The 26695-nt window shown below is 39.4% G+C and overlaps 2 protein-coding genes across 2 annotated transcripts in view; one reads left to right on the forward strand and one right to left on the reverse strand.

Annotated features, from left to right (window-relative positions):
• The window catches only part of SHOC1 (shortage in chiasmata 1), an 89071-nt gene extending 78463 nt beyond the window's left edge, over window positions 1-10608 (forward strand). Inside the window, exons 24-27 of the mRNA XM_067743661.1 lie at window positions 3671-3802; window positions 6041-6190; window positions 6844-7807; window positions 10396-10608. Of these exons, the coding sequence (XP_067599762.1) occupies window positions 3671-3802; window positions 6041-6190; window positions 6844-7807; window positions 10396-10496 (1347 nt within the window). The 3' untranslated portion in view covers window positions 10497-10608. The remainder of the gene's footprint in view (window positions 1-3670; window positions 3803-6040; window positions 6191-6843; window positions 7808-10395) is intronic.
• Window positions 10609-16169: 5561 nt separating this feature from the next.
• Window positions 16170-23321, reverse strand: GNG10 (G protein subunit gamma 10). Its single transcript, XM_067743668.1, has 3 exons — window positions 23162-23321; window positions 18396-18527; window positions 16170-17133 (listed from the first exon to the last, which is right to left on the reverse strand). The coding sequence occupies exons 1-2, from the start codon at window positions 23240-23242 to the stop codon at window positions 18402-18404; spliced, it is 207 nt and encodes a 68-aa protein (XP_067599769.1). The 5' UTR covers window positions 23243-23321; the 3' UTR covers window positions 16170-17133; window positions 18396-18401.
• Window positions 23322-26695: the final 3374 nt, after the last annotated feature.

The raw sequence follows: 26695 nt of genomic DNA on the forward strand, positions 1-26695 counted from the left end.
AAAAATGTTCACTTATGAGAGACATACTGTTTTTATCTGCTGTAAAATGGAAATCTTATGACATATGAATAGAGCAATATCTTGGTGATCTCTAATCAGTCTCCTTTCTTGGCTTTTTTTCAATGTCCCACTCTGAAGTTTATGTATTTCCCCAAAATTCAGGGCTCAGTCCTCTACTATTATCACTTTATATTCTTTCCTTAATAAACTCAGACATTCCCACAAATTTAGCTTTCATTTTTAAGAAAATCCTTAAAATTTTTCTAACTTTTCTTAAGGTCTGCACCTATATTCTAGAATTCTTCTGGAAATCCCCACATGAATATCCCACAGGTACCTCAAATTCTGCATATCCAAAACACAACTTCTCATCCTCCCCCAAACTTGATGTTGACCTAAAACAAATAGACTGCCAGTTATTTCTGCAGCAAAAATGGGTTTATATGGGATCAACAAAGAATTGCAACTCAGGGCCTGCAACCATGGCAAGCCATATGCAAGTCTGGGCACAATAAGGTGAGGTGAAATCTTTTAAAGAGGGGAAAAGGAAGTTGGGAGGGTTATATAGTAAACAAAGAGTCCATTGGAGGAGTTGAGAGTTTCATTGGCTGAGTTGTGACAGCCTCTTATTGGCTGAGCTCTTGCTAGGAAAGAAGAGGAAGTCTTTCTTCCTATTGAATTCTACTATCATGGTAGGGCATGAGAGCTCCTCCTGCTGGTCTCCCAACTCTATTTTAATTAAGGTTTCTGTTAGTTTTTTACACCTACTTTATGGCATCACTATTCTAATCTAATCAGTAGCTAAATCTTCCTTTTAACTCTGCAGTGTCTCTAGAGTATGCCTCTCTTTTCTACTCCCATTGCTATTTCCCTAAATTCAGGCCTTCACCTCTCACTTGGCATTCTAAGGTAACTTTCTAATTAATCTCTTTACTTCTACTCTTTTCCCACTCCCGTGCATCATGTATATTGACACCAATTACATTTCTGAAATACAGCTGTGAATATTTCACTCCCTAGACTGTAAGCATAAAAGAAAGGGAACATGCTTTTCATTTTTGTCTTCCTAGCACCAAGCACAGAGCCTACGTAGTAGCCTCTTGATAAATATTTGTTGTTGAATTGAATTTTTGTGCTCAAAAGACCTTCTGTAGCTTCCTACTTCATCAAAATAGAGTTAACCTCAGGTGGATTCAAACTCCTCTATGATTTGACCCCTAGTAATCCTTCCTTTAACATCATTCTACTCACCTTTTCCTGAATATGCCCCCACCTCTCAGCCATCTGATTCTGTCCTGTCTTCCCCCAGAAATACTATTCCCCATCCCCTTACTGCCAGTCTTCATAGTTCTGACTTTTTCTACCCAGCTCAAATACCACCTCCTTTAAAAAGTTTGCACCAGTTATACTCTCTCAAGATGAATCTCTCCTCCCATCCTCCTAATAATGCTTTATACCTTTATTATAATATGAGGTGTTTGTTCATATATCCTCCACCCTGGATGGTGAGAACTAGGCCCTTTTCTTTGTAAAACTATAACATCTAGCACAGTGTTTTGTACACAGTAAAAATATTCAACAAACATCTACTAAACAGAATTCAGTGAAAGCAGAACCTGTTAAGAAAATCAACAAATGATCTATTTGAAATAGAATCCAGATAATTTTGATCCTGTGATGCATGTTAAACATAGAAGTAAAATTCTTAGAAAAGTTGTCTAAATAAATATAAATTTGTCTCATTTATTCATTCAAGTGAGGTTTTACCACTTAATCAGCCTCTTTTCTCTTCAGCTAATAGAAAGCAGTCATATACAAAATATGCTTTAGAAAATCATTTTAAAAATCTATACATGGGGTATCTGATACCAGAAAGTTACCCTATTCAGGTACAGTGACATGATCCACAGAGGACATGTTCCAAGGAAGGCATTTGGAGATGAAATAGGAGGTACTGCTCAGGCACAATCCATTCCAAATGAAATGGAATGGATTGTTTGTTCCCACCTGGATCTAACTACTCCAAAAGCTTTTCAAGTTCACATGATAATCTTAAAAGTATGTCCACTTTTCCATGGAATTTGAGAAACAAGATGATTAATTTGCTCTAATTCTTGTATCAATGTATCACCAATACTCAAGTCTCCCATTCTCCTAACTTGATGACCTTATGACATTAAAGGGGGTTCCCTAGACTCGTATTATTTTAGAATACATTTAGTAATATGGCTTTTGGCCTCTTAGGCCAAAAAAATCCATCAGGTTGGATTATTTTTTTATTTCCAAGCATCTGGAGAGCCTAGCCATAAAGGGAATATTAAGAAATTTAAGTACATTTTCTTAAACTAAAAGAAAATACAGCTAGTAGTGTCATGCCATATTTTACTTTAATATAAAAAAAATTCTATAAATTTCTTATGAATGCTCTTTGCAGAAAAATGCTTAGATACACACATATGCAAATTTTTGAAAACAATGTTAGCAGGGGTTCTTGAATCTCCCAAAGTCTAGCCATGAGCTCCAGAATCCTTACCCTTAAGTTAAGGTAATATTCATTACCATTATAAAATTATGCTCTTTAAAATAAAATTTATATTTAAATAAAAGTCTCAAATCTTCTCAAAACGTCCAAAACTTTTAATAAAATAAATTTGGAATCAAACAGTGTATTTCTGTGTACTCTATATATTTCATATAAAAAGAAAATCCTTCTTTAGCATGCATATACCCCCAGGTATATGCTAGCAGTTTCGTATTTGTTATTCTTGTGGAAGAAAAAAAATGTCATAATTATTTTGTGAGGTTTGTACAGTCTTTGTTTCTTAAATGTCCACTACAGGACAGAATATTCATATTTTTAAGATGTGATTGTTTAGGGCAGTGTTCTCTATCCACATTAAACTGCTAACCCATGAACTATCTTTCCTTCAACCAAAGCCAAAAGACGAAGAATAAGATAAAAATAGAAATGAAAGGGGAAGGAAAAGGCTGGCATTGCAGAAGAGGGAAGGGCATAGAGGAAAACACAAGAGACAGACAGGAAGTAGGACATATTAAGAAATTCTTTTTAGAGTTAAGTTTAACACACACATCACACATTTTTGTCAGGGGTATCTTACCATCAAATAAGCCAAGATTGGATGAACAATTCCAAGAATACTCTAAATCAGAACATATTCTTCTTTTTGAATACAGCATCAAATTCATCTGTAAATATCCTTATTTTTCAACTTTGTTTTTGAAAAATCTTGCACTATTGTTTAATTCTTATTTTTATTTGAGAACTGTTAAGTTTAACCTAGAAAAAGCAAAATATTAATTATTGCTAGTGACATCCAAATTGCTTTTTTTCTAATACAGATGAAATAAAACACCAAATACGTTTAAAAGACTTTATTAATAAATGCCAAATGGAAGTGAAGAATAACAATTTAGATCCAAAAATTAGAAACTACAAGGATATCATATTTAAAGAAGGAAAGTAAATTGTTTATCCTCACAAATAAAACATCCTGGATTTCACATAGATAAATTAGTAAATTATATCTAAAATAGTGTACAAAGATTAGAATCTTCTGGGGGTTTTTTTCTCCTAATTGCAAACAATTTTTGAGTGATATATTTTGTTTCCTAGTATTTCCTATAATCTAACATAAAAAATATATTTTAGCTTCTAATTGCCCCAGGAGTGGAAGAGACTGCACTGCTAATTCGACAAATTGCTGACCACAATTTAATGACCTCGAAGAGGGATCCTCACGAATGGTTGGATAAATCCTGGCTTGAAATCTCACCATCTAAGGTTTATTTCCTAATATATAAATTAGATATTTGCAAAGCAAATATAAATACATGTACTTGAATTCTTTTTCTGGTAGCATTTTCTTGTTCTATCATGCTTGCATGAATATATGTAACAATAGCCATAATGCACAGCATTTATTTAGACAGTTTTCCAGAATTATGAGTATTTTTCAATCTCAAAGAACTGTTTTTTTATAAATTTATTTACTTTTGGCTGTGTTGGGTCTTCGTTGCTGCATGTGGGCTTTCTCTAGTTGTGGCAAGCGGGGGCCACTCTTCGTTGTGGCACACAGGCTTCTCATTGCAGTGGCTTCTCTTTGTTGCAGAGCATGGACTCTAGGCAGGCGGGCTTCAGTAGTTGTGGCTCGCAGGCTTAGTTGCTCCGTGGCATGTGGGATCTTCCCGGACCAGGGCTCGAACCCCTGTCCCCTGCATTGGCAGGCGGATTCTTCCAAGAACCTTTATTTGGTCACACTGAAATCTGATTTCAATATAATTTTCAAATGTCACAAAATAGTCTTTTCCCCCCCCCAACCATTTAAAAATGTAAAAACCGTCCTTAGCTCTTGGCCTGTTAAAAGGTAAACAGGTACATTAAAATCCTGAAGTTGATTTGAGGGCAGGCAGATTCTTAACCACTGCACTACCAGGGAAGTCCCTCATAGAACTATTTTAATGGGATCTTTTATAATGAACTTTCAAATCTAACTTATTATAAGGTGATCTAATGGCTTCAATGTCTAATATTTTTAAAAATATAATAATTTTTCTAATTCCTACATTTCAGCATTCAAGAATAGTAGGTATGAGAATAGCAAAATTCTATCATTCTGTGATTTGTCAGTAACTCAATTATATAATTGAAAGTAGAGTTATGAAATACTTATAAGATTAAATAGTTAATTTTTAGAAATTCCTTTTGTTTAAGCATAAATATTTCCAGGCTTTCATACCAACCTAGTGTTTCTGTTACCTTTATTTTCAATATATTCAAATCCTGAAGCCATGAGAAAAGAATGATGAAGATCGTTATGTACTAACTTGGAATGACCTTCAAAATATATTAAGTGAAACATGAAAGTTGCAGTGCAGAGCATGCAGTACACTACCATTTGTGTAAAACAAGGGGAAATTAATATTTATATGTATTTGTTTTTAAATGTATAAAATATCTCTGGAAGGATACCAAGAAATTAATTATCTCTAGAGAGAACTGAGGTAATGGAGTAGGAATGGGACTTTTCACTGTATACCTTTTAGTGCCTTTTGAATTTTACCTACGGAAAAAATAAAATTATAAAACAAATAAATAAAATAGTCATATATATTAAATCACAGGACTTTTACATGCCTAACAGAACATAACACTATCAACAATATGGGTATAATTAATTATGACATATATGTATGTGCAATTTCCTTCCTACAAAGGCACGTCCAATCTACTCACGTCTGTCGTTTGATAAACTAAAAGAGGGTGCAAAAAGCCAGTGTAACCCAGGAAAAAAGAAAGAAAGAAATTTGGCAATAAAGATGGCTGCTACATTTCTAGACATTTATGAGATCTCTCTGAAAATGTGTATTTTTAGACTGTCAGGGTCAGTTCTGGTTGATAGTAATTCTTCCTGTACTTTTCACAATAAGCCTTTCCTGAAATTATAACATCTGTTAGATATCATAAACATGGTTCATTTAACCAAACCATGATAGTATATGGTCTACAAAGGGAGAGCTAAAGAAATCTTGAGCTATATAACTAAGTACCCTAAAACAGCAGTCCCCAACCTTTTAGGCACCAGGGGCCGGTTTCGTGGAAGACGGTTTTTCCACGGACTGGGGTGGGGCGGGATGGTTCAGGCGGTAATGCGAGCGATGGGGAGCGGCAGATGAAGCTTTGCTCCGCCCTCTGCCACCTCCTGCTGTGCGGGCGGGGGGCTGGGGAACCCTGCCCTGAAAGGTAGAAGAGCTGTCATTAGATAAAACGATTGTCGTTTGAAGGAAATGGACTGTAATGAGTCTCTTTGGATGAGTGATTAGACTGAATGAACTTTAAGATCCTTCCCAATTCTGGGTGTATGAATCTTTACTGACAAAAAAGTTTCCTTCCTCCTGGCCATACTTTTTCCCCCAAGCATCTCAAATTGAGTGGTAGGTGCAACAAGAAAAATTTTAATCTGCTGGAGTGAGTAGAGTAAGAAAAAAACACTGGCTGATTATTCCTTACACTTTTTTCTAGGAAGAAATGTACTTACTTGATTTTCCAAGTGTTAATCCATTGGTGGCTCAGCTCATGTTAAATAAAGGACCTTCACTGAACTGGATACTATTAGCAACTCTTTGTGAACTTCAGGAACTCCTACCTGAAGTTCCAGAAAAAGTGTTAAAGGTTAGCTATTTAAGATCCATATTCTTCTATGAATTTATTTCCTTTGCATTTGAGTATCTATTTTTACCATAAGGGTTTTCAAAATGAAGTTATCCAAGTTTGTTTTGGACTTCACAGAGCAAAGAAATGATTTACTTAAACTAAATTTCATACAGAATTCTCATTGGTCATCAGTCACATTATATATTTTAAAGCTATCTTATATAGATAATTCTGTACAGATCATTTATCACACTTCAAATCATTTTGAAGTGTTATACTGCCCACAGATATTCAATTACACACTCTATTCATACGTGTTTACATTATCTCTTCCAAATAATCCTGAAGCCCCTCTTTATAGTAGTAGCTAAAGAGAACTTTAGCCTTATCAGTAAGTTTCTTTAATTTTTATGAAGGAAATGGTATTCATGTAAATTGTGTAACTAAAAATTTTATTTTAAGTGATTAGAAAATAGATGCAAATTACAATGTATTTCTTTTAATGGAGCCTAATTATGTTCTCACTACATGGATCAATATAATACCTTTGGATGGACTACTTATTTATATTTTTCTTATTTCCATTTAGATAAGTGTCATCACTTATATTTACTTGACTGATGTTTATGTTGTATTTTTATTATATTAATTAATTTTTAAAATTTTTTTAGCATTTTTGTGACATCACTTCCTTATTCAAGATTAGTCCTTCTGTAACAAAATCACCTCAAATTTCATCACCTCAGGAAAATAGGAATCAAACTAGTGCCTTTACTTCTCAGACTTCAGCTTCTGGCTCTTCAGATTCTGTCATTCAAGAACATAATGAATATTACCAATATTCAGACTTAGGAGAGACAGTGCACGAAGACACAAACGCCACTTCAAATTATAACTCTTCCCTTATGAAACTAAAAGAAATGCCATGCATTTTACCACCTGTGACTTCTTACAATCAGACCAGCTACTGGAAAGTGTCCAGTTGTAACCCTAACATAATGCAGAATAATTCTTTCCTGACTAATATAGAAGCAAGGAATGTGTCTGGTAGTTCCTTTCTGAACCAGAATGATTCAGAGTCAGATGTCTTTTCTTTGGGTCTAACAGCAATGAATTGTGAAACCATGATATCACCAATTGACACTCAGAAGAGAGTTACCCCTAACTTTATAAATTATCAGAAAAAGGAAACACATGAAGCAAAAGGACCTACAAACAAAGAATTGTCTGCCCCTGTCTTTTCACTAGAGAGTTCTCAATCTCCGCTTCATTGGAACTTTAAAAGAAATGTATGGCAACAACAGAATCACTCATTCAACTTACAATATGGTGCAGAGCAGAATACATGTGACAAATGGTCCTCTCAGAAAGATAATTTATTCACTAATCAGCAAAAATGTCTATCGGATGAGTTAGAAGGCCTCATATGTGAAAGTTCAAATGCTGAGACTAAAAAGACTTTCTGGAAAGAATTACCATCCGTCCCCAGTTTGGATTTATTTTGTGCTTCTGATTCTAATGTAAGTCAAAAAGAATTCAACAGTCTTTATTTCTACCAAAGAGCTGGAAAATGTTTAGGACAGAAAAGGCACTCTGTATCTTCATCTAACTCAGGAGACAAGAAATCATTAACAGGTAATACTGTCTATAGTTGATAAAACTACTCTCTAGTGTAATTTTTAAAGATAGACTCATCTCCAAGTTAAAAAAATTTTTGTTTTAATTACTACACTTAAGAATCTTCAATAACTTTGGCATCAAAAAAAATCAAAATTCTAATTATAGACTTTTAAGAAAATAAAGGCAAAGAAAATATGTCAAATTCTCATAGCTTTAGATGAACTAAGCATTTAACTTAAGAAGTTACAAGTAAAAACATGGAACAAATCTAAGTCAAGCAGAAGACTAAAATTAACAAAGATTAAATAAAGAAATTAGTGAATTAGGAAAGTAGCCTCTTTGTCAAGCGGGGATATTTAATGAGCTAACATTTATTAAGAACTTATTATATTTCCTTTATGTGGATTTAATTTTGACAATCCTATTAAATAGATACTACTATTGGCTATCTATTTTACAATTGATGTTTCTGAACATTTAGTCATATCAATTTTTTAAAACAATTTTATTTTCTCACTTCTGGTAATTATACCTTTTATTTCTGTGTTATTTCTTATTGCCTTGGCCTAAGCATTTAGAACAAAATATTAAGTTCTGATGGTCATACAAAGGTGGCCTTACTATGATGGGGAAAAAACAAAAAGAAAGGAGAAGCTGGAAGCTTCAAAACTCCTTTTTTGGGCTTCCCTGGTGGCGCAGTGGTTGAGAGTCTGCCTGCCGATGCAGGGGACACGGGTTCGTGCCTTGGCCCGGGAAGATCCCACATGCCGCAGAGCGGCTGGGCTCGTGAGCCATGGCCACTGAGCCTGCGCGTCCGCAGGCTGTGCTCCGCAGCGGGAGAGGCCACAACAGTGAGAGGCCTGCGTAACGCAAAAAAAAAAAAAAAAAAACTCCTCTTTTGCCCAGGCCATTTTGTGAGGCCAAAAGGGGCCCAGAAAATCTTATATTCTTTGTTTTATTAAAAGAGGAACACTCAAACTATGTAAGTCCCAGACTCACAAAACTTGGATTTGGTCCCATTTAATAGTCATAATTTGTTTTGTCCCTGATTTTAAGGGAAAATATTCTATCCCTAGTTTTGTAAGAACTTTTGTGAGGAATAGATGCTGAATTTTATTCAAACTCTTTTTGGTCCCTATTGGGGAAAATCAAACATGTTCTCTCTGTTGACATTAATGTAAATGTTTACAGGTTTACTAATAATCATTTTTGTCATTTCTGTGATAAACCTAATTGGCTTTTTTAAAAAATATCTTTATTGGAGTATAATTGCTTTATAATGTGTTAAAGTTTCTGCTGTACAACAAAGTGAATCAGCTGTATGTATACATATATCACCATATCCCCCTAATTGGCTTTTAAGGAATGATTTTTTAACATATGCTATTAAATATGGTTGCTAATATTTATTTGATTTTCATATCTACATTCATAATGAAATTAATTTATTGTGCTCTATTTGTACTCCGTAACAGTCTGACATGAAGGTAATTCTGGCTTCATAAATGAACTGGATGAAAATTTCATCTTTTTTCCACCCTGGAACAAATTAAGCATGTGAATTACTGTATATTTTTTTAACATAGGGCATCCCAGTGTATGAGATAACCCAATTTTTCAATAAGAAGATCTCAGAAATTATTTTTTAATAAATTTTATTATTTAAGGTTTTAGGGATATAGATGGAATAGTCAATGTCTACCTATATTTTAATTCATTAATTTAGTTATAAATATATTTTAAAATCATATATCATATAAATAATGTTCGTTTAAAAATATTGCTTTTTTCCACTTTGGAATTATTTTTATAACTTAATTCAAACAGTTAACAAGAATCTTTTTTTTTTTGCGGTACACGGGCCTCTCCCGTTGCGGAGCACAGGCTCCAGACGCGCAGGCTCAGCGGCCATGGCTCACGGGCCCAGCCACTCCGCGGCATGTGAGATCTTCCTGCACCAGGGCAGGAACCCGCATCCCTTGCATCAGCAGGCGGACTCTCAACCACTGCGCCACCAGGGGAGCCTTGCATTCCCTTTCGAATTTGCTTATAAAGGCATCCAACTCTTGCCATTGAGATTATATGGCCAGGAATAATTACTACTGTTTTAAATATTTTAGCCTCCCTTTTTATTGATTTAATGAATCAATATCCATAAGTATCCAAATCTAGAATATTTCAGGCTAATGTGTCATATAAAATACAATCATAAAAGATGAGTCTATACATGATCACTACCTATCATATATCAGAGCTCAGGATAAATTTCACAACATTACAGATATGCATTAAGAAACAGGCTTAATGAAGGAAAACTTAAAAGCAAGAGTCTTAAATCCAGGGAGATTTAATTGTTTGTACAAGGCATGAGCATACAAATACAAATACATGTATCTAACACTAATCAGTATTGGGCCTTTAAGAACAAGCACATATATGCTAAAAAATGTAATTTTTAATAATTATTTTATCTCAGTTTGGAAATTTTAACACTTTGTAAATAGATGATGAAGAGACAGGATCCACTTGAACAGCTGGAAAAAAAATACTTATATGTATTATTATCAGCAATAAAATGGTTTTCGTTTTTCTCCTTTTAACAGATTTCACGTGCTCACAACTACCACCATTCAAAAAACGACGTCTAGTGTATGAAAAAGTCCCTGGTAGACGTGATGGACAAACTCGTCTGAGGTTTTTTTGAAAGAAACGATAGTGCTTCATGCCACATTTCATTCTTTTTTATGATAAACTAGTAATAAAATGATTTAGGTTTGCTCATAAATCAACGAAAATGCACTTGTTCTTCGATGTTCTCGGTGTTTCTACATTAAATTTTCATAATATATATCTTGCCTTATAGTTTATATCTTTGTAAGTATTCTAATTAACATAATATTGTTATAAGATCCAAATAGCTCCCAGATTCACCGAAACATGAAAAGCCTTTTTTTCTTTTTAAGATAAATAGAAAACCTTGCCGATGTATATCAAAGGGTTGTTTGTTGTCTCCTGAAGGGCCTGCTGCCTCCACCTTTCCTCCAGCAAAAAGCCTTTGAAATGAGCCTCCATCTCAGTCTGACCCTCTTGAGTCCAGAAGTGAAGATCACCACAGTCAACCCTCCACCACCAAGAAAGTTAAAACCTAGGGCAAAATTGAAGTTAAAGAACTTCCAATTTAAATGCTGTCTTCGTAAACAAAATTTTCAAACAAACCACTGAGAGAAAATATTTGCAACCCACATGACAGAAAAAGGGCACACATTCCTAATATACAAAGAATTCCTACAAATTGATAGGAAAAAAGACAACCTAATAGAAAAATGGGCAAAATATATGAATAGATATTTCACAGAAGAAACAAAAATAGCCAATAAACATTTGAAACAATATGTATCTTCATTATTTATTAGGCAAATGCAAATTAAAACAATAAATTACTGCTTTTTCACATATCAGATCAGCAAAATTTTTGAGAATTCCAGTGTCAGCATATGGGAGAAAGAACGCTTTCGTGTATTGTTGGTACAACATTTGGGGAGGAGAGTTGGTATATTTTTACATGGATGATTGTAGGTTTCTAATTAGTATTTGTATTCCATTGAATACATTTAAAAGAAAGATGTAATAATTTTATTTTAAAATGTCAATATTTCTAATAAAATTTTATTCTTTGCAACTATTCAAAGTTCTGATGAAACTTTTACATGTCAACTCTAAAATGGAGGTACATGGATTTGGGACATCTTTTTGCAAAAATGTTTGAAGACCACAAGCATTCTCTCTCTCTCCTGGCTTCCAAAATTATCACCCTGTTACTACCAAAATTGACCTCTACCTTTTTAGACCCAAAGGACATTCAGACATCACCTCACTTGATTTCTCTTCAGTGTTTGATACTGTTAATCACGTCCTCCTTTTTGAAACTGGCTTAACTTGACTTTAAACCAACTCTCTTACTCTTTTATTACACTTTTATTTATAGGATGTTTGGTTTTGCTTGGGTGTGTGGAGGGTGGAGACTTCAAAAGGAAAGTATTTCTGGAAATTTTATTGGAATTTCTGTTGTGCTTTCTTAAAGTTTTGGCAGGATTTCTCCTAAACTAAGGTAAGGCTGTCTTACCAGTTTGCGGATCTCCTTGATCCCATCTTTTTTTAAAAAAAAAAAAAAACTTTTTTAAAAAAAAACTTTTTTAAAAAATTTATTTACTTATTTATTTTTGGCTGCATGGGGTCTTCATTGCTGCACCTGGGCTTTCTCTAGTTGCAGCGAGCAGGGGCTATTCTTTGTTGTGGTGCGCAGGCTTCTCATTGTGGTGTCTTCTTTTGTTGTGGAGCATGGGCTCTAGGCACACAGGCTTCAGTAGTTGTGGCACTCAGGCCCAGTAGTTGTGGCACACAGGCTTAGTTGCTCCGCAGCATGTGGGATCTTCCTGGACCAGGGGTGGAACCCGTGTCCCCTGCATTGGCAGGCAGATTCTTAACCACTGCGCGACCAGGGAAGTCCCTTGATCCCATCTTTAATCAGCTTGCAGAGGAGAGGAGTTTCTTTATAGGCCCTAGACTGGGGCAAGCTTAGGCCAAGCTATCAACACCCACACCCCTGCTTCCTCACCAAATAGAGTGAAAGCGTCTGAGTCCTCCTGCCTGTATTTCTCAACGATGCTCGGTGTTTAAGGACACATTCATTCTGCCTGGGTCTGGAGCAGCCTCTAGTGCTGTTGCCCATCAGAGGTATTACTGGGAGGCAAGTCTTGTGTTGGTAGCCTGGGAACAGAGGATAAAGTAAATGAGTTCTGCTTCAGCAGAGCACTCCCAGGGAGCGACTGTCACATGACCGATTGGGTTGGTCCATAGGAGAAGCCTGAAGGGTTTGGATAGGTCCTTGTTAGGGGGTCAGAATTGTCAGTCCAGCCTCCAAGATCCTCTCCCAAACACCATATCACATGGAATTATTTAGAATAGGCCCAGCTTCCCAGGTTGGCTCTTGCCATGGAAACTTCGATTATCTGAGAGTGTTTCCCCATGAGGTTTTTCATGTTCTAAGGGGAGTTACTTGCCCTTAGATCTACGACTGGTAGCTGTGATGCTCACCTTTGAGGGCTTTTGAGTGGCCTTACCCCCAAGTTCCTAGGCCCAGCCCAAACACTGTAGGACTCATCAGAACATCAGCTGTCCCTTCCAGTTGTGGGTGGACATAAGATACTCCTTCCCTCGTCAGTGAGACTCAGCGTACAACTGGGGATCAACACCAGGGTGTCGCACGCCTTGCCTCTCACAGTAAGAGCCCAGTTATTCTCCCCAAATAACAAGCCTGCCCTAAAGCAAAGTATCCAACAATTTTAATAAATGGAGTAGCCTAGGTTGGAGGGGATGGGGAGTGCAAACTGTAGCAATCCAAAATGAAAGCTGAAAAAAATACGTTTTCTGTCTTTTGCTTTTTTATTTGGTTTATCAGTTTTACCGTACAAGAATTTTAAATTCCATACTTAATTATGTATTTAAATTGCTTATTTATTTAAATTTAATTTGATCATCAAGTATACATATCTTCTCTTTTTTGATTTCTGGGTTTCCTGCCTTGCTTACGAAGCCCTTTTTTACCCTGAAGTTACACAACTATTCTCCTAACTTTTCTTCTAATGCTTTTTTATCACCTTTCTTTAACCTATGGAATTTTTTTTGCATAGTATAATACAGGACCAATTTTATTTCCTTCCAAATGCATAGCCAATAATGCCAGCACTATTTGTTAAATTAACTATACTTTCCACTGAATAGAAAAAAAAGTCAGGTCTATTTCCGAACTATTATGATCCATCCAATCATCTATTTGTCTAGTCCTATACTACAATAATATTGTTTATTTTGAATTTTTTGTTTTGAATATTTTGTTTTTTTAAGTCATATTGTTGTGATTCAGCAGCTTCAAAGTAAGTTAGTATCTGGTAAGGCAAGTTTCACCCTCCCACGTTTCATACACACACATGCACGATTTTGTTTTGTTTTAATTAATTTATTTATTTTTTATTTTTGACTGTATTGGGTCTTCATTGCTGCATGCGGACTTTCTCTAGCTGCAGCAAATGGGGGCTACTCTTCACTGTGGTGCATGTACTTCTCATTGCGGTGGCTTCTCTTGTTGCAGAGCACAGGCTCTAGGCCCACTGGCTTCAGTAGTTGTGGTGCATGGGCTCAGTAGTTGTGGCTCACAGGCTCCAGAGCGCAGGCTCAGTAGTTGTGGCGCATGGGCCTAGTTGTTCTGTGGCATGTGGGATCTTCCTGGACCAGGGCTCAAACCTGTGTCCCCTGCATTGACAGGCAGATTCTTAACCACTGCACCACCAGGGAAGTCCACATGCACAGTTTTAAAAGCTATTCTTGGACACTTGATTTTCCATATAAACTTCTAGATATTTTAACCAGTTTCCCTTAAAAAATAAAATAGGAATTCCACTAAATTTATAGAAATTTTAGTAAGATTGCATTTTAATGAAATTGTCCTAATATCCTGAAATTTATTTGGACCCTGTTCTATAAACATCAGTAAAATCTTTTATGATTCTTGCACGTTTGTTAAATGTATTTTCAAGTATTTTTTATAGTTTTGTCATTAAAGTGGAAATGGGATAGTTTCCATTTCTATTTTTTAAAATTATAGTTGATTTACAAAGTTGTGCCCATTTCCATTTTTAACTAGCTATTGTCAGTGTAGAAAATGCTTTTTATTTTTCTATATATACTTTGTATCCAGCCAGCCTCCCAAATTGTAATATTACAAATTTAAGTATTTCTTTTACTAAACTGAGTTTTCAAAGTGTAAAATTATATAATCCATAAATACAGATATTATTTCTTCTTAAATGTTTATGCCAGCAAGTCATTTGATGAAATCCAATAGCTGTTCTGAATAAAAACTAAGTGAATTAGTGAAATAAGAGAAGGAAATTAAAGATGATAAAGACAGTTTACTAAAATCAACAGCAAATTTCATATTACATGGTGAAATGTGGAAGCATTCAGCATATTAGGAACAAACAAAATACTTTTTATCACCACTATTATTCAGCACTACTTTGGAAGTCTTAGCTAATGCAGTAAGATGAAAAAATGAAATGATGTAAACATTCTCTCCTTTAAACCCTTCATGTAATGAATGACATTGATTTGCTTATGTTGAATTAGCTTTGTAAGGCTGTATCTTCTCTTGATAAACTACAGAACTTGACTTGCTTATATTTAAGACGTATCTATACTCATAAGTGAGATATCTATAGTTTTCTTGTACTATCTTACCAAGTTTTTGCCAAATGGAAAGTGAAATCAAGAGATTTTTTTTGACACATAAAAAGCTCTACATAATTAACGTATACAACTTAATGAATTTGGAGATACGTATACACCTATGAAACCACTAACATAATCTATGCCATAAACTTACCCATCACCTCCAAGTTTCCTCCTGCCTTATTATTTTTTGTCATAAGAACAATTAACATAAAATCTACCCTCTTACCAAATTTTAAAGTATCCAGTACAGCAGTGTTAACTATAGGCACTGTGCTGAACAGTAGATTTCTAAGATATACTCATCTTTTATAGCTGAAAATTTGTTTTTTGTTTTTGTTTTTCGTTTTATTTTAGTTGCGGCACGCGGGATCCTCGTTGCGGCAACGCGGGATCTTCGTCGCGGTATGCGGGATCTTTTAGCTGCGGCATGCAGGAATCTTTTAGTTGTGGCATGCAGGCTCTTAGTTGCAGCATGCGGGATCCCTGACCAGGGATCGAACCCGGGCCCCCTACATTGGGAACATGGAGTCTTAACCACTGGACCACCAGGGAAGTCCCGAAAATTTATTTTTTAATGGAGATTTTTTTTAATGCTTTTTGTTGTTAAGATGGAGAATGGAACATGTTTAAATGCTGATAAAAGGATGCAGTAGAGAAGTTGAAGATAAAGGAGAAAAGGGCTAACTGATGGTGTGACATTTCAGAGGTGAAACGGATCCACAGAATAAGAGGGTTAGAAAAATGACACCTGAATTTTGACCGAATGGAAGGGATTCAGATCACTTAGATTTGGAAGTTTAGTGGCTGGAAGTAAAAGAAGTTCCATCTTATGACTTCTACATTCTCTACTATAACACTACTTATGTTCAAATATATTCTCATTTATTTATTTATGGATTTATACATAGCTATTTCAAAGAGCAAATGTTGCCAGTAATTGAGATATTTCTGCATGTTATACATATATCTATCTTTCACAAAATTCTGTGAGGGCTTGTAAACAAAAATTTCACCTCCCACTACCAGCATTCAATCTCACAAGCAAACAAAATCTATGAAGCCTTAAAACAAAATCAGACACAAAATGTTGCTGTCATTAGCAGAAATTAAGCAGAAATTTTATTTCCAAGCTCTTCAAAGATTATAACAAACACATATAAAGTATTCTTTTAAGTGTCCCAAATTAAATCAAAGGCACATCATCAAAGTAAAACACTTGTGACATTGAGAATTCATTTAGGTTGTAATATTTTCCCATCACTTTTTTTTTAATCATTTGCAATATTCTGTAGATGACATTTAAACATTGGTTTAAAGACATGAAATAATTTAGTATTTTTTTTAAGTAAAACCACCATTATAAAATAGAGAAACTTAAGAAGACAAAGATCAAATCTGCTTCATATACAGGATGGGGCAATCTAATACACAACACAACATTAATCCTTTCAAACAAGTTTGCTAAGAAACAGCTCCCATATTTAGTGTTAAAAATAAAACAATCTTCTCATTTAGAAAAATCAAGACATCATTTGATTAATAAAGCCCATTCTTCCCCAATTTTATACTTGCTTGTCTTCATTTAGAAATTATAAATTCATGAGAAAAGAACAAATTTTGTTATGGTATAAAAATCTTAGTCGGGAACAACAAATTACAAATATTTAATTTTTTTAACAAACAATACTGTTTTCCTTCCAAAAATGTAAACATCTAGTAAATAAAACATATGTAACATTCCAGGTATAGAAACGTTAGTAATTCACTTAATGAAAGAGGTGTATTTTGGTATATTTGGTGGTAAGGTTTTTGTTTAAGTATAAAGCACTTAACAAAGAACCAGGCCGTTATTTTTTAAAATCTACTCCTTCACCCAGTTTCCTTGAGTAGAAACTCATAAATTTCCATAGAATTTTGGCTAAAGGACCAGGCCACAGGAAAGGTCCTGTGAAATATCTAAAAGTCATTTGGCTGGAGAAGTGCGTTCTTGAGATTTGGAGGCAGTCATTCATCACTTGGTGCTTGAAAGCATTCCTCAGCGGACTTCTTCCCTATTGGAAAGAGAATTTGGTAGGCTTTCATTTAGTAAAAGTTATACATAAAATTAACTAGTCATCGGGCTTCCCTGGTGGCGCAGTGGTTGACAGTCCGCCTGCCGATGCAGGGGACGGGGGTTCGTGCCCCGGTCCGGGAAGATCCCACATGCCGCGGAGCGGCTGGGCCCGTGAGCCATGGCCACTGAGCCTGCGCGCCCGGAGCCTGAGCTCCGCAACGGGAGAGGCCACAACAGTGAGAGGCCCGCGTACCACAAAAAAAAAAAAAAAAAAAAATTAACGTCATCATTTCATAGGTCACTTTAGGGTTCTCAAAGAAGAAAGTAACATGTTAATACCAGAAAATCCAAACTACAACCATTGAATAAGTAGGACCCATGAAAGTGCTCTGTAAAAAGAAAAATGCTATGCCAGCAGAAGACTATTATTTTAATACCATAAATATGAACATTTTCCATTAAAAGGTACAATAGTACCTGATAGTATGATTACTTCCTTCTTGTTAATGTGAATAATTTCCTTTTCAAGTATATGAAAAAAGACCTAAGATGATTACTTCCTGTATAAACACCCCTTAGAACATGTAATTTGAAATATATTGGCCCCAAAAGACTCTAATAATTTATGCCCTGCCCTGCTCCCCCACCTCCAAAAAAAACAGTGAAAATGTGAATGAGACCCCATACAACACACTAGAATCCAGGAAATTTATTATAGGCCACCAAAGAGGTGTTTTCATTTCAAGAATAAATTTTTAAGGTTCTTTTAACCCTACTCACACTTTCCCCAGTTACTCCATTTCTTCCTCCATTAAAACACAGAAATACATTCTGAAAGCTTCTAGGAAAGAAATCACAGCTGGTGATGGGACCAAGTCTCCTCTGGAGAGTCCTTAGTCCCAAGAGTAACAAGTCAGTTGATAGCACCAAGCAACAAATCACAACTCCAGGATGGTGTAAGGACAGAGAAGATGGTATTGAGGTCAAGAAATTATTATTGGCCAGCTCAGTTCAAAAGCTCAAGTACACAAGGATATTAGCATCTCATGAGTTAGTGCAAAGAGCATTGAGACTCTTCTAATTAGATATATTCCACAAGCAGCAGATGAGAGTCATCCTTCAGGTAAAGTTGTGCATTTTGCTGCGTTTATTTTAATTCCCCCAAGAACGGTAGATATTTAAAACTCAGTTGCCCAAGTCCTTTGGGAAGCCCCATGATAATGCTATGGCCCCAAGACGGCCTGGTGTATCATTACTCACCAGTCTTCAGAGTAAAGCACAGGATCTGTGCTCCCGAAAGGGGTTGCTTCCGGCTGGAACACCTACCAGCAGGGCGTCCTTACAGGCATTCTGCATGCAGTACTGTTGAAGCTCTGCTGCCGCCTGAGAGACCTGAAACAAAGGGACAAGAGCTTGACACGCTGCTCACAGCCAGATCCATCCAGCAGTCACTTGAGACTCCGAAAAATGATCATACAACCTGACAAAGGTCATACTTTGTGCAACCTCCAATAGTCTTTTTTGCTGAAAGTTCTAATAATTGAACTCCAAAGAGGAAAGGTTACAATTTCTATAACCTTGATTTAGGGTATTTTTGGTTTAATGGCTTACTCAACAAAGGAAAGATAAAGCCGTATCTTTCATCCATTTAGAATCCTAGTTTTGAGACTGAATTTGAAAGAAATAGCTTATCCTAGTGTGCCCTTTACAAATTTTCACTTATAAAGCATGCATTGATATATCCAGGTCTGCCATGTGAACAGACTATTTTAATGTTTACAAGGCTGGATGGAGCCTTATCTGGTCTGCTCAAAACAAGTGACGAGGTCCCTCCATCATGTTTGTCTTGTTTTGGGGTTTGTTTGTTTTTTTTGCGGTACACGGGCCTCTCACTGCTGTGGCCTCTCCCATTGCGGAGCACAGGCTCTACACGTGCAGGCTCAGCGGCCATGGCTCACGGGCCCAGCCGCTCCGCGGCACGTGGGATCCTCCCGGACCGGGGCACGAACCCGCGTCCCCTGCATCGGCAGGCGGACTCTCAACCACTGCGCCACCAGGGAAGCCCTCTATCGTGTTTTTGAAGCAGAACAGCTTATTGGTTAAGAGTGCAGTCTCTGGACAAGCTACTTAACTTCTCAGTACCTGTTTTCTCATCTGTGAAATGTATTTAGTAACAGTGCCTACCTTCCTGAGTTGATGTAATAATTAAATGAGTTAATGCAAGTAAAACACTTAGAATAGTGTTGACACTAGTTAGCAATCATTTGTGGCAGACTGCAGAAACAGTCACAATATTTTGCAGCTCCTACCACCAAGAAGTAAAGTCTTTATCCACCCCTTGAATCTGGGCTGGCCTTGAAACTTACTTTGACCAGGACAATGGCAGAAATAATGGGCAAGTTCCAAGCTTAGGCCTCAAAAGCCTTTGCAGCTACTTCTCTTGCTATGGTTGCAACCGTAAGACCACCATCAAATGAACCCAAGCTAGCCTACTGGAGGTCTTGTGGAGGAGAACCAGTCAGCCAAACCCCAGCCACCTGCCTACTAACCTCCAGACATATGAGTGAGGCCATCCTAGATCATCCAGCCATCAGCTAACCCTCCATTTGATGGCAGATGCACAGAGAGCCCAGCAAAGGCCAACAGAACTATACAGCTGAGCACAGCTTAAACTGTTGATCCAAGAATTGCGAGTTTATAAAGGTTGTTTTAAACCACTAAGTTTTGAAGAATGTATTAGGCAGTATTGACACTATATTATTCTACCTTTCTTCTTAGCGTCCATTTGATGGATATTTGTACTTGGAGGCTTTCCTTGCTTTCCATTTTTCTTGTACTGAAAAAGTGTTTTGTATAAAATCTCACCCATATTGTACAAAAATGTTCCGATTGCGGTTCAAGTATTACTACTAATTTGTGTTAATTTTCCAAGCTTCCAAATAACTGAAAAAATCGATTCCTTAGGTGTCAGTTACTATCTAGTTTCTAGAATACTTTAGGAATTTTAGTTTCATTAATGTAATGACAGTTTATATCATATAAACATGTAATATAATGTTGCCAAACTAATGTTTAAGCTTGCCTTTCCCTCAACAGAAGTTCTGACATTTTCATGTTAATTATAATTGGAATTACTGATTATATATATATATGTTATTAATTCAAAAGAAATTTGGAACCAATTATGCTCATACTTATTATCTCAGCTTCAGAGGGAACGAGTGAACTCCACACATGATGGGTGGAAAGAGACTGTCTCCCAGGACTCCCAGAGAAATGGGACTAACTGCACCCTAGCCTAAAGAACATGTCAAAAAGTTAAGGTGAGGGATATGCAAAGCAAATGAGAGAAGAGTAAAGTGGTCAGCATTTCTCTAGCACTTTGAAGGGGAAAACTCTGGCCTGGGAGAATACAAGCCCAAACCCTTAGAAGTTGTATCCTCCCAATGGAGGTGGGATAATCCCTACCCAAATCATATGACTTTCCTTGGTTTGAGCCCAGGCTGACCCATCAACTTCTGAGAGACTTCTCCAAAGCAAAGAAGGGGTCCTTGGAAGGATACTGAGCACTGAAGCACTGGGAGGGGGTGCCCTCCATCATATGCTAAGAAACTGGTATTCCGGTTTATTTACCAGTTAGCAAGTCTGTGAAAGAGGAGACGTCTCTGGGTGTGCTGAGAACTTCCATCCGTCACTGAGCCCTGATATGAGTCAAACCAGACCCTGGAAGGTTGTGACTCCCTAAGGTGCTGCCTGAGAAAAGCCCTGCCAAGCACCCCAAACCATACTCCCATGAGGACACTCTGCAAATAAGCTTATTATCTGTGTGACTTTGAGCTATTCACTTGACTTCTCTGTGTCTCAGTTTCACCACCTGTAACTACTTTTTAAATGTAGATAAGAATACCTTCCCCAGCTACTGCACAGGGTAGGCAGGCGTCTGGCTCACAGTTTTTCTTTCCACTCCAGGTCCCCACATCATCTTAAACATTTCCAACAACCCTAGTTTCATTTCCCTGAGCTCCTCTCTTCAAACAACCTTCTCCTCAACAGCAGTAGTTACAGCCAATACCTGTAACTGCTCCACATCTGTAATTTCACACTCCAACATCCTGCCTTCCGATCACAATCTCTCCTGCCCATCCAGGGTGCTGCTTCCTTTCTCCTCACTACACCTGCTCTTTGACCTCAGGGGGAACATCTCTTCCTTTTTTGTCTGGCCCATCACAGGGAGGCTGGCTCTGTTCCTTCTCCATTCAGCCTGGGTTCAGCCTCTTTCCGGCCAGACGCTCAAATTCCTTGCTCTCCACTCCCATTTCTATCTTTCTGGCAAAACTCCCCCGCTAACCCACTACTTGGATCAACTACCATTCACCTTGGGCACTCAGATTCCTGGGCAGCCAAATACTGCTGGAGACAAAAAAAAAAAAAAGTAGGACAATCAATCTCACAGTAGCTGGGTCTTCAGAATCACAAAGTGTCTATGATTGTGCCTGCTAGGGGGTCCTCTCCCATTCCCAACAGCACTCTCTCCCTCATCTTCAGCGCTTGTGACACCATAAGTTCCCTTTTTTCTGCCTTAAAAGAAAACTTGGCCTCCTATTTCACAAAGAAAATTGTCATCATACAAGGTATTAAGGCCTTATCTGGAAACATCTGTTAACACATATCCTTCCTCCTTTCTTCCTGCCTCAGAAGGTGCCCCTCCAACCCCAGACCCCCTTAGACAGACTACCTGTCTCTACCTCCAGTTCTCCTTCTCCATTTGTTTCTCCCCCTCGACCTAAAAATACAGTGTGTTCCTTCCTCTCAACCTCAAAATACAACTTTTCATTTCCTAAATTAAAAAAAAAAAAGGTTTCCTCTTTAAAACCAGATTTTTTTTTTTTAAAAAGTCTTTCTATCCTATTACAAATTAGATTCGGCACCTACTACTACATGTCACTGAAACCTCTTCTGCATTCCACAGCTCTCTCTCTACCTTGTTTTAGAATCAATTACATCAATTACTCTCTGAAATTATTTTATTTATTGGTTAGTGTGTTTATTGTTTATCTTCCCCACTAGAATGACGTTTTCTCAGTACCTAGAATAGGGCCTGGTACAAAGAAAAGGCACTACTGAGGTCCACAGACTATCGCAGCAGTGTCCATTCATTCACACACACATTCTACAAATAATGCTATATACTAGTTGGTAAACACAATTACACATCAGATGCTTTTTAATCAACTGACTAAACACTGGACACGTTGACTAAGCCTCAGAATTGCGAAAACCCCTCCTTCCTTGCTTCAGTACCCTTGCTTTCCCTTGCTTCCCTTCTCGCGGGCATCTCTTTCGGCGGGTCCCTGGGTTCCACACTCTGGTCACTCCCTACAGCTTTCACTCCTATACGTTCTCTCAGCCTCGTTCTCTGAGCTTCGGCCCAGGTAGCCAAACACCTCCCGGGCATCCCCTCAAAGTCCACGTATCCGAAACTTTCGCATCATCTCTCCTCCTTACCGTAGCGAATGGCAACGCCATCCATCCTGTCACCAGGCCAGAAACCCGAGCAGCGCCCTCCTCCCCCCTCATCCTATCAACCCATCACCGAGGCCCATCCATTCAGTCTCCTCCGCAGCTCTGGACCCCATCCTCCCGCACCAGCCAAGCCCGGGGGGGCCACCAGCACGTCGCCCGCATTCCTGGTGTCCTCGCGTCCGTCGGGCACCCCAAGTCATTGTCCCCATCACTGAAACATGACCGCGCCGGGGCTCTCGGTCCCGGACCGCCCTCGCGGGGACAGGTGCGTTTCTCCCGGGCGCCGGGGTCCGGGCCCGGCCCTGCGCGGACTCCCGCCGCCCGAGGCCGAGCCGCGAGCCTGGTCGGGCGCCGTCCTCAGGGCCGCCCACAGCGTCCGGCCACCCGGCTCGCGCTCAGGCCGGCCCCGCAGCTGTCCGCCCGGGCGCGGCCTCCTCCTCCCAGGCCCGCGGACGGCCGGGCGGTCTCCGCACCCCGAGGCCAGACGCCGGCGCGGGCCTCACTTTGATTCTCTCCACGCCGGCCTCCAGCTTGAGCTGCTCCACCAGGCGCTGCAGGGCGCTTACGCTGGCCCCGGAAGACATGGCGGCGGCCTGAGCTCCGAGCGAGTGAGCGAGCCGGTGGGCGGGCGGAGACGCGAGGCCCCGAGGCCCAGCGCCGCCCCGGGGCGGGGAAGCCGCTGCGCCTGCCCCGCCGCCCGCCGGCCGCTGCGCCTGCCCCGCCGCCCAACGGTTGCTCCCGGCCTCGCCCGGCAGCCGCTCCCCTCAGTGGCAGGCGCAACAGGTAAGCGAAACCTTGGGGTCTCGAGCTGACGGACACCTAACTCTGCGTTCTAAGCCGGGAGGGCGCCTGCGTCTACCCCTGGCCCCCGAGCCGCGTCGCGGGGCCCACACAGGGCGCCCACCTGCACATCGAAGCTTCTAGGAGGAGCAGGAGTGGGTGTGGGGGATGGAAAAGGAGAAGACGCTCTCCTGGAGACTCGGAACTGTGACTGCGTGTGGATGGAGCAAGGTGTGGAGCGAGTGGCAGAAATAAGGGGCCACGTGTGAAGGCTTCGAAGCCCTGCGAGGGAGTTATCCTCGGGTAGGTGAGGACGGTCGATGGGGTTTCCGTGCAACAGAAACAGGTTTCTGCGTTAGCCTGTGACTGTGTGACGGGAATCCTAGCGGTTCGGCAGGGTCAGTAAAGTAAGAAGGGTAAAATCGCAGGCCCTGACATATTTGCAGAACATACAGAAGAAAATTAAATTCAGCCCCCCTCACTCCCGTCTCGCCGTTCAACTGTAACCATTGTTTCTCTTGTGCTGCATTTTTTTTATAGTGGACATTAGTGTGTTTCACAAAACTGGCATCATTACTATATGTAAAACGTGGTTTTTGTTTTTTTTTAATTAATTTATTTTATTTTATTGTTTATCTTTGGCTGCGTTGGGTCTTCGTTGCCGCACGAGGGCTTCCTCTAGTTGCAGAGAGTGATTGCTACTCTTCATTGTGGTGCGCGGGCTTCTCATTGCTGTGGCTTGCCTTTGTTGCGGAGCACAGGCTCTAGGCGTGTGGGCTTCAGTAGTTGTGGCAGGTGGGCTCAGTAGTTGCGGCTCACCGGTTCTAGAGCACAGGCTCAGTAGTTGTGGCACACAGGCTTAGTTGCTCCACGGCAGGTGGGATCTTCCTGGAGCAAGGCTCGAACCCGTGTCCCCTGCATTGGCAGGCGGATTCTTAACCGCTGAGCCACCAGGGAAGACCCAAACGTGTGGTTTTTGTTGATTTTGTTTTTCACTTAATGTATTATGAATATTTCCTGATTATTCTTGTGCGCCATTGTATTTGTTAGAACCCACTTAAATTGAGTAATGCAAAAAGGTAATACACTGGCTTGTGTAACTCAAAAGCCCAAGGACTTTAAAGTAATGGGTTTAATTGCCCAAATAATAGCTGTAGGGCTCTCATTTCTCCATCTCTTGGCTCTGCTTTTTCTGAGTGTTGGCCTTGTTTTTTTCAATGGTAAATAGACTCCCTCTAGTGCTGCGAAGGAAAGCTTTATTGCCCCGGCCTAGGAACCCCAGGAGCAGTAGCACCTCTTTTCTGTCTTTCTAATTGCTGCAGCAAAAATCCCCATAATGGACCTCACTGACCTTATTGAGTCATGTGTCCACCCCTGAACCAGTCGATTTGAAGGCAAGCGTTTGTGTGGTGTTGGAATGCCCGGATTAGCTGCCCCTGGCCAAGAGCAGGATGTGGGCTGGGGTCAGCCCCACCTCTAGTGGGCCCTGTGGTGTGCCACCCAATTTCCCATTTAGGACCAAGGCATTCATTGCCCCACCTGCCGGGAGTAGCAGCAGCTGATGCCTCTCAGCTGAGTCCCTCTGGAAACTGCCCTTAGCCCGAGAGCCACCCCTCCCAGGGTCATCTCTCATCCAATGACGGAAGTGTGGGATGCATAAGATCTGCACCCCAACCCCCTTGCCTCAAGCTGGCACAACAGTGAAGGATGATGGCAGCTCAGAGCTCCCCCTGGGGTCATCTGAGGCCTTTATGGCAGCTGCCTCACAGTTCGGTGCCTCCCTCTGCCTAATCCCCAGTTCCTGGACTGCCCTACAGGTGTTGATCTTCACACTCCACAACAGACTTTCTGCATGAAAATCTCCATCTCAGAGTCTGTTTCTCTGGGGAACCCAAACTAAGACACCCACCCAAACCATATGGACTGAAAGGGGAAGATCAGTTCCCTAAAGGAAAACCAGGATGCTGATACTAGAAGGGGGCCAGGGGGAGTCAAAGAAAAGATCTGCTCTTCAGCTATTATTTTTAATGACTGTATGATATTCCATTGTACAACTGGGTCATAATTTATTTACCTGTTGCCCTATTAGTTAACACTGTGGTGGCCACCTTAAACATACAGCTTTGTGTATGTTTTTTATTTCCTTATGATGCATTCCTAAAAGTGGAATTGGTGGATCAAAGAATATAAAACGGTTTTTAAAACGTTTCCCTTCTTTATCCTCCAGAAGGTGGTAGCAATTGCTGTTTCCACCAGAAGGCTGCCTGTTTCTCTGCACCCTCACAGTTCTGTATTGTGGTTCTTTATCCCTAAAAACCTAATAGATGAAAAATGGTGTCTTAAGTCTTTTAGATGTCTTAACTGTTGAGGCTGCATATTTCTTCTGTTCCTTTTGTGAGCTGTGTTCAATCATTGAGGTGTTAAAGAGTTTTTCTTATCTCATGACAAGAGCAGATTAGCAAATTTTAAAGCCCTCTCCCGTGGGCTCCCTCACCACAAAGAACGTATATTCTTGTCAAAACATGAAAGTACACGTTAGAAACGTGACTAAATTGGTGACAGAATAGAAAAGTTGTGTGTCAGAAAGATGAGGCAAAGAACTCAGAGCAAAGATATAGACTGGAAGGATCAGGAAAAGCTCATCTTAGATGGTGAGACCTAGACCTTGGAAACATGTGTCCTGCAGATGGCAGAAAGGAAGGGGGAAAGCAGGGAGAACAGGAGGCCATGCACACGTGGAATGAATTCGTTGATGAATAAAAGGCTCTAGTGAGTAACAGAAAAGTCACAGAAAACCTCGTAAGAAACAGGAGTTTGCGGCAAACAGCGGGGTAGCCACGTGGTAAGACATTTTAGGATAGAAAATGAACTGAAGCTGGGGAGACAAGATGACTTCAATAGTAGTTTTGTCTTTTTGGTGGAGTGGCTGGATCAAGGCCCTAGAGAGGACTGTGAAGGTGGGATGGAGAACAAATTCAAGAGACTAAATCAGTAGGACTTCATTGTAGTTACGAAATGCAAAGGAAAGTGGGCAGAGGCTTCTGAAGCAGAGAATAGGTGAGATCTGATGCCTGTAACAGAAATTAGGAAACAGGACTAGGTTTGAAGGTAGGAGCGAAGAATAAGGATGAGTTTGGCTTAGGAGAAAGTCAGTCTTCAACTGTACTGCTTCGTGCCTCTAGGCTGCTGAAAATGTTTAGTGGCAGATGTTGATGTGGGAGACATCTGCACAACCTATAATGGTAGCTGAAGAAATG

Source organism: Pseudorca crassidens, chromosome 7 (assembly GCF_039906515.1).
Source record: "Pseudorca crassidens isolate mPseCra1 chromosome 7, mPseCra1.hap1, whole genome shotgun sequence".
In the NCBI taxonomy this organism is placed as follows: domain Eukaryota; kingdom Metazoa; phylum Chordata; class Mammalia; order Artiodactyla; family Delphinidae; genus Pseudorca; species Pseudorca crassidens.